Source organism: Cariama cristata, unplaced genomic scaffold (assembly GCF_000690535.1).
Source record: "Cariama cristata isolate BGI_N322 unplaced genomic scaffold, ASM69053v1 scaffold29853, whole genome shotgun sequence".
Classification (NCBI taxonomy): Eukaryota; Metazoa; Chordata; class Aves; order Cariamiformes; family Cariamidae; genus Cariama; species Cariama cristata.
In genome coordinates, this window is record NW_009610626.1 from 8,204 (window position 1) to 15,246 (window position 7,043).

The 7,043-nt window shown below is 50.2% G+C and overlaps 1 protein-coding gene across 2 annotated transcripts; it reads right to left on the reverse strand.

Moving 5' to 3' along the window:
- Positions 1–460: 460 nt before the first annotated feature.
- On the reverse strand, positions 461–6,968 carry TNNC1 (troponin C type 1 (slow)). Of its 2 annotated transcripts, XM_009697947.1 has the most exons (6): positions 6,933–6,968; positions 2,992–3,022; positions 2,556–2,702; positions 1,513–1,627; positions 1,268–1,404; positions 461–628 (listed from the first exon to the last, which is right to left on the reverse strand). In XM_009697947.1, exons 1-6 carry the CDS (start codon positions 6,954–6,956, stop codon positions 597–599), a joined length of 486 nt encoding a protein of 161 aa, XP_009696249.1. In that variant the 5' UTR covers positions 6,957–6,968; the 3' UTR covers positions 461–596. The 2 variants fall into 2 exon arrangements, with proteins under 2 accessions (XP_009696249.1, XP_009696248.1); XM_009697946.1 differs by lacking the exon at positions 6,933–6,968 and having other exon boundaries at positions 597–628; positions 2,992–3,067.
- Positions 6,969–7,043: the final 75 nt, after the last annotated feature.

Genomic DNA, 7,043 nt, shown 5'->3' on the forward strand with positions numbered 1-7,043 from the left:
GGTTTTGCTGAGTGCACCACAGGGTGGCAATCAGGATGGCAGGGAGGAGGAAAGGGTGTCTCTTCAGGACAGCTGAGGCAAGAGCGGGGAGGAGAGGGAATGTCCCTCACCCGCAGATTTCAGTAATGGCATAAGTGGTCATTAATTCACATTTTGTCACTAAAATGCTGCTGATGCTCCCATTAAACCAGCAGGCAGCTCCTGAGCCGGCTCACCATGGCAGGGGTGAGGAGATGCAACATGGCAGCTCCTCACCGAGCACCCATGGCCCCCTTGGCCAGGCTTTGCTGCTGGGCTGGTAGCAAAATACCTCCTTGGAGGCTTAAAGCTCCAGTTGTGCTGTCGTCTTGCCAGATGTGGCTCACAGACACTCGACGCAGCCCCGTTAGTTGTGAGTACGCGAGCAGGGTGAAGCTCACACTAAACCTCCAAGGAATGACCATCTGAGGCACTCGGTATTAATGTGTTTTATTTTCCCAGCGGCCACCCTTCTCAGCACTCAGTCTTCATGCCGGTAGCCAGGGGACTTGGCCAAGGAGGTGAGATGCAGAGCTGGAGGTGTTTAGGAGATTCGGGCTGTCGATCTGGCCTCAGATTTATTCAACTCCCTTCATAAACTCCAGGAACTCTGCCAAGGGGAAGACATTGGAGACAAGGGGTGTGAGGTGGGACCGAAGCGCCCTCGGAGCTGCCAAGTGTGCTCTTGGCAGCTTTCTCCAGCCCTGTCTCCTTTTCCATCCCCCCGATGCGCGAGAGGCTGAGGGGGAATGGCTACTGCTCCTCTGACCATGGCGAGGACTCCTCATGACTCCCACTGGAAATGTCACTGGAGCCCAGCATCACCCTTGGCTGCCACCAAAATGCTGGAGGTGAGCGCCCGGGGAGGGATACGGCCACCGGTGCAGCTCAGAAATGGTCTGCGGGTTATTTCAGCAGCGTTGCGTTAAAAGATACGGCTCTTTGGAGGTGGTGCTTGTGTTTAGGGGGCAGGAGGGGACGGGCAGGTCTCTGGTGAAAAGTGGCATTGCTCCAGTGCAGGGTGGTTTTCACAGCATGGGGTCAGTTAAGGCAGCCCCAGACGCTTGCTACCATTTCACAAGTGTAAGAAACCCCCTATCCCTGTGCAAACACTGGCTGCAGTCAGGCATATTGCCCAGCACTGCCTGCATGAGCTCATGCCCATCCAAGAAGGCCACCAACACCATGGGAGCTGCTCAGGGGACACCTAAGGGCTCACGACCAAACTGCATGCAAGAAAGAGTCCTACCATCATAGTCAATCTTGCCATCATTGTTTTTATCCCCGTCTTTCATCAGTTCTTCTATGTCATCCTCGGTAATGGTCTCTCCTGTTGCCTGCAGCATGATCTTCAGCTCCTCGAGGTCGATGTAGCCATCGGCATTTCTGTGTGAGGACAAAAGAGATCAGGAGCGGACCACGACACTGGGGAGGGGGAACTGGGGCGATTGCGCTGCTCCCACCACCCCACCATGCTGCAGTCACGGCTCTTACTTATCAAACATCCTGAAGAGATCTGAGAGTTCCTCTTCGGTTTTTCCTTTGCTGTCATCTTTCATACACCGGACCATCATAACTAGGAACTCATCAAAGTCTACAGTGCCGCTGCCTTCAGACAGAATAAACACCCATCAGCTGGCACTACGGTGCAATGCCAAGCGAGAGATCCCACTTCCCTTTAGTAACCAAGGACCAAAACTCGGGAGAGCAGCCCTGCAGCAAGGGGCAGCTTTCAGAATGCTGCGGTAAGTGACTGAGGCCCTGCACTGACTTCGTCACTGAATTTTTACCTTTTGCAGTCATTTCGCCAAGAGAAAATGAACCAAAAGTCCTGCTGGAAGCACTGATGAATGGAATTTCCTGCTATGGAGGTACCTGTCCATCTCATCTAGGTATTATTAATAAAAGCTCCAGAAAGCAGGTATTCCTGTAGTGGTTTTGCACCAGCAGTACAGTACTATTGTTTTCAATGACACAGCTGTTTTCTGGTTTTTTGCCTGACTTTTAACTGCTTTTTTATTCCCTGGTTATTTAGTATGGTATTTCTGCCCAACTTGCACAGAGTGGATTTTGTTATGTGTGATCACCAGTATGCTGATTTAATCAATATTGACATTTATGTGTGTGTACACTTGAGCAGTGAAAGACTTTCCTGACGATAGAATTCTGTAATTGTGGCATTTCTGAAACGGCAGTTGCTACATTCAGCCTTTATTTTGTTTTTTAAATGGATCTGTGCAATTTCAGAGTACCCCCCCAAAATCAGTTCAAGCAGCCTGATCATTATAGGAATAATAATTTTTATAGTTTCTCTTTGCCTGGACATTTCCTAAAGGAACCATGCTGAAGTTTGGTGGGCGTTAGTGTCCTTCAAAACCACAGCACTGCAGGTTGCTCCCCACAGGCTGCGACTGTCCCCACCACGGATCCTGCCAGCGCTGCACAGATGCTGAGCGCTCCCGACCTGCACCGTGCCCTCCATGCCTGCGGACATGGGGATGGTGCTTGGGAGAGTGGAAGAAACTCAAATCTCTCACCATCCTCATCCACCTCGTCTATCATCTCCTGCAGCTCCTCAGGGGTGGGGTTCTGCCCCAGCATCCGCATCACCTTCCCCAGTTCCTTGGTGCTGATGCAACCGTCCTCTGCCCCCAGCACGAAGATGTCAAAGGCAGCCTTGAACTCTGGGGAAAGATGGGAGAGGAGATGTCAAGGTGTGGGGCAAGACCCCCGCGACCCTGCAGGTAGGTAGCCCTGGGGCAGGGGGCTTGTCCCAGGCACAGCCCCCCCCTACCCATGCACCCCAGCACTGCCTGGGCACACGCACACGCTTGTGGATCAAAATCCCTGGGTCATGCCCTGCTTTGGCCAGTCTGGCCAAAGCATTTCTGGGGTGTGATTGCTGAGGCAAGCTGGGATGCTGGCTGGGGAACTCGTCTTTAGGCTGCGGTGTCAGGTTAAAGATGCACCTACCATTTTTTTGCTCTTCTGTCAGCTGCTCAACCTGTAAGGAAAACACAGAGACCAAGTCATTCTTCTTCATCAGCATCACTAATTGTTAAAAGGACATGTTATTTGTTCACCAGCCTTTGCAAAGGTCAGCCAAGCCTCACAACAGTCACCCTCATGGACCATGGGATGTACAACCAGTAGGGTTTTGACGCCACATTCTTTCCCTTAAAAAAAATTATTCCCAACGCCTTTGAAGCGAGCATCATTCCCCTAGAGTGGCAGCATGTGATAGGTGGTAGCAGTAGCCTTTGCACGAGCAGGGGAGTCCTGCTGGGAAAAGCATTTGCCTCTGTCAACCATTTGGAGACAATCTCTTGTTGCTGGCAGGTTTCACAGCAGGATGGCTGTGCTGCTGAGGGCTGCTCACCCGCAGGCTGAGGCCAGGTCAGAGGTGGGAGATGCTGGGGAGGTCCCTCGGGAGGGAGAGGGGCACAAGGCGATCCCCAGTAGTTGTTTTTCAGCCCTAGATTCAGGAAACTCCCTGCACTATCCAGAGCATTAAGAGCTGGTCTACTTCCATCCAAGTCAGTGTTTATTACAAAGATTTCTGCCTCTGAAGGGAGCTGCTACTCCCTTTAGCCTGTTTGGGGCCTCTCCCCGAAGAAATGGCCTGTGGAGCCACTAGGCATTAGCCAAGACAGGCTGGCAGGCTGTTCCCAAACCCTACCCTAATTCATTCCCTACAGACGATCAGTGGGAGCTTATTACCTAGCATGAATTAACAAAAATAATCAATGAGGAGAGCAAAGAGGAATTAATCAGTTGTACCTCTTCAGGTGCATTTCTCTCTTTGGCTTCACTCCTGCCTGCAGGTATTGCTTATCTAAAATTGCTGACCTCACTTCTGTAGCATCCATGAAAACATTGACTTTTCCTTCCCGTGCTGGTCAACAGCCTCTCTGGATTCACCCAGGTAGGACCCCCTGCCCTGACAGGGCTACCTCCGGCCCGTGCAGAGGGTTCCTGACCCCATGAATGTCTCCTTATTACCATCCCCGTGCGAGCAGTCCTCCATACCCATCCCTGCCGTGTTTCGGCTCGGGCAGAACCCCGCAACCCAGGGTTGTGGCACCTGTCTTTGAGGGAAGGCTGATGCTTTTGCCCCAAAAAGCAACGGTTTTGCAAAAGCCAGCTGGAAATCCTTCCCGTTTGCAGCAAGAAGCGGGGAAAGTGCTTTTTCTTAGCAGGACAGAGCCTGCAGGAGGCGGGCAGAGAGCCTTATCCCACTCCCCACGTACCAGGAGGTGAAGACTTTCAAGTCAGAAAGCACTAAGGACGGCAGCAGGATGGCCATTGCAGGAGGAAACCCAAGCCCACTGTGGCCCCGGTGCCGCTGAAGGCAGCTGCCGGCCCTTCGTGGTTATTGTTTGGGCAGAGCGAGGGAAGCCGCAACGCTCCCTCGGCCGATGTCCACGGTCACCATCCTGCCACTCGGGTAACATGACCCCCTCGGTGCATTCGCTATTTATAAGCCCGGGTGAGAGAGGTGCTGGAGATAAAGATGAGCTCCCTGATTGTTCCCCGGCTTTGGTATTTATCCTCGCAGCCCTTTATCTGGACACTTGTCCCTGGCACTGTTCTTAGCGCCGCTTAACAGAGCCTAAAAATGTTCCCAAAATAGCTTTGTGTTTGCACACCCTTATCTAGGCATGAGTGGGCAAGATGAAAATCCATCGGGTTCTCTGCCTGCACGTAGGGAATTTGGCATACATATAATATTAATATATGCCATCAGCATGCGGCAAATAAAAAAACACTCACTTTTGAAGCTTCCTTGACTACTGAAGTGATAGATGTGGAGTTATGCTGTATGTAAATTAAATGCATTGCAACTATAGAGTGACACTTTAATTACGGAGATGTCTCTTGAGCTGCTTATAGTCCCCTCTGGACATGGATGCTGTTTGCGGCTTTATTCCACCTCCACATCATTGCAGGGACAGGGTTCTCCGGCTGCGGTGTGGGAAGGCAAGCACTAAGCTCACAGCACTGCGGCAGCCGTGGTAACACCAAATCTGCTCTATTTGGCTTTTATCGGCTCTCCTCTTCATCCCGTGTTTCTATTTGAAGTCAGATGGGAAGTTGAAGTTCTTGAATTTTTTTCCCAGGCAAATGTTTTCTTACAGTTAAAATCTTGGGGAACAGATCCAGGAAAGAGCTGTTTGTCTCAGCTGTGCCTGGCTTGGACTTGTTTTGCCTCTGTAAAGGTGCTGGCAGTTAATGCCCAGGACTCGAGCCCCACATTTACCAGTGTGCCCCCACCTTCAAACCAGCCGCAAAATCCTGAAGGGAGTCCATCGGGTCTTTTGCGTGGCCCATTTCCCTGATCAAGGGCTCTTTGTCTGGGGTAAGTTTTTGGTATTTGAGGTAGGAATTTTGGGGTTCTGCTCTATTGCTGCAGTTACTTTTTCTCAGCTAAATTCCTCCATGGTCCAACTCCACTAAAGCCCACAGGCTTCGGGTAGGGATGACCTTCACCTGTGCATTTTTGCCCATTTCTGGGGCAGAGATTTGGAGAGAAGTTTGAGCTTGCAGGTGGGGGAACCTTTTCTTTTTGGGGGTCTCTGCCCATGCTGCGAGCGCCTTGCCCCAGCTGACGGACAGACCCTTTTGGCTGTGGGCATCGCCGGCTTGCAAAGCACTTCAGCATTTCTCCTTAATTAGGGGCATGAGGTCCCTAAACAATAAGGAGAGGACCTGTGCCTTGAGTCGCAGAGAACATAGTTAATTAAAAAGCTTAATTAGAGAGGCCTGGATTTTCTTTGATTTTACAGGTCGCATTTTTGTCCCTTTTGGAGGTGTTGCTTGGGGGACTCGGTGTTTTATTGTACAGCCTTTCCTGAGCATTTTCACACTATTGGGCTTGCTAGGCGGGTTCCATTTCACAAGGTTCGGGGCTGACCAAAGGACAGGAAAGGTGTGAGCATTTTGGGTTTTTTCTCCAATTACGTATCAAACACTATCTTTCTTCCCTCTAAAAACCTTGGAATTAAAATAGGACTTGTATGATGTATTTTTTGTGCCCTTGGTTAAAATCAGACCTGATGAACTGTATATTAAAAAAAAAAAAAAATCACCAAAAAAGCTCTTATTTTAACTCCAGTTATGGAAAGCACACAGTAGCAATCCACACAATCCAAAATCTATTTTCATCCTTATTCCACTCACGTATCACTGTCCGTCTACGTTACAAAATAATGCAGCGTTCTTATTACAGACCAAATAGTTTGGGTTTACACAGTGAGCACAGCGTGCAGCTGTGTAAGTTAAAATAGCCGTGAGGATGCCCTGCGTTCCCTGAGAGCATAGCTCACATTCTGGATTTCTGCAGAGCAGATATCGGGAGCAGCAAAGCAGAGGAGGATGTTTGGAAGTAACTTACAAAAGCTGAGGGTTTTTTTAAATCTCCCAGAAAAATAAGGAAGGGGGAAACATAGCAACGGCAGGATTATAAAGCACCAGAAAGAAGAGGGTGAGGTTTAACCCATACAAATAACGTTCATTTCGTGGGAAATGCTGTTCTGCTTTGTCTGGGCTAAAACCAGCAGCTACCTCTTACACTTTCAAGGTTTTGTTGAGATTTGTAACTTTACCTACGGGCCATCTCCTGGCCTTACAGCAGGGAACCAGGGGAGTCATTGTAAATAATTTAGCAGCACAGCCGAGAATTTCACGCTTACAAAAGGAGTGTGAAACCTTTGGAGCCATCAGTGGGAAAGGTCTGTGTCCTGGACGATGATGTTGACTAAAAGTTGCCACCCTGTAATTATTTCTTATTTGCATTTCTCCATTGAATTACCTCCATCACAACTTTGGGGAATTGACTATAAAATCCCCCCAAAACCCTTTAAACCCCCCTCCCCCCGTCCCCCAAAACCACATCCCCAAAGGGAGGCACTTACCGCTGCCTTATAAATGTCGTCCATGGCTGGAGAGGGTGGGCGAGGGGCCGGGGGGACGTCACGGTCCCACTCTGCCGGCGCTGCCCCCACGAGCCCGGCTGATATAGGGGG

Coding starts and splice junctions, on each gene's coding strand:
- TNNC1 (XM_009697946.1), bottom strand. CDS start 3,067: ATGCTGATGAAGAAGAATGACTTGGTCTCTGTGTTTTCCTTACAGGTT. Junction 1,405..1,512: donor CTCTTCAGGATGTTTGATAA/GTAAGAGCCGTG, acceptor GTCCTCACACAG/AAATGCCGATGGCTACATCG. Junction 629..1,267: donor TGGCAAGATTGACTATGATG/GTAGGACTCTTT, acceptor TCCCCTTGGCAG/AGTTCCTGGAGTTTATGAAG.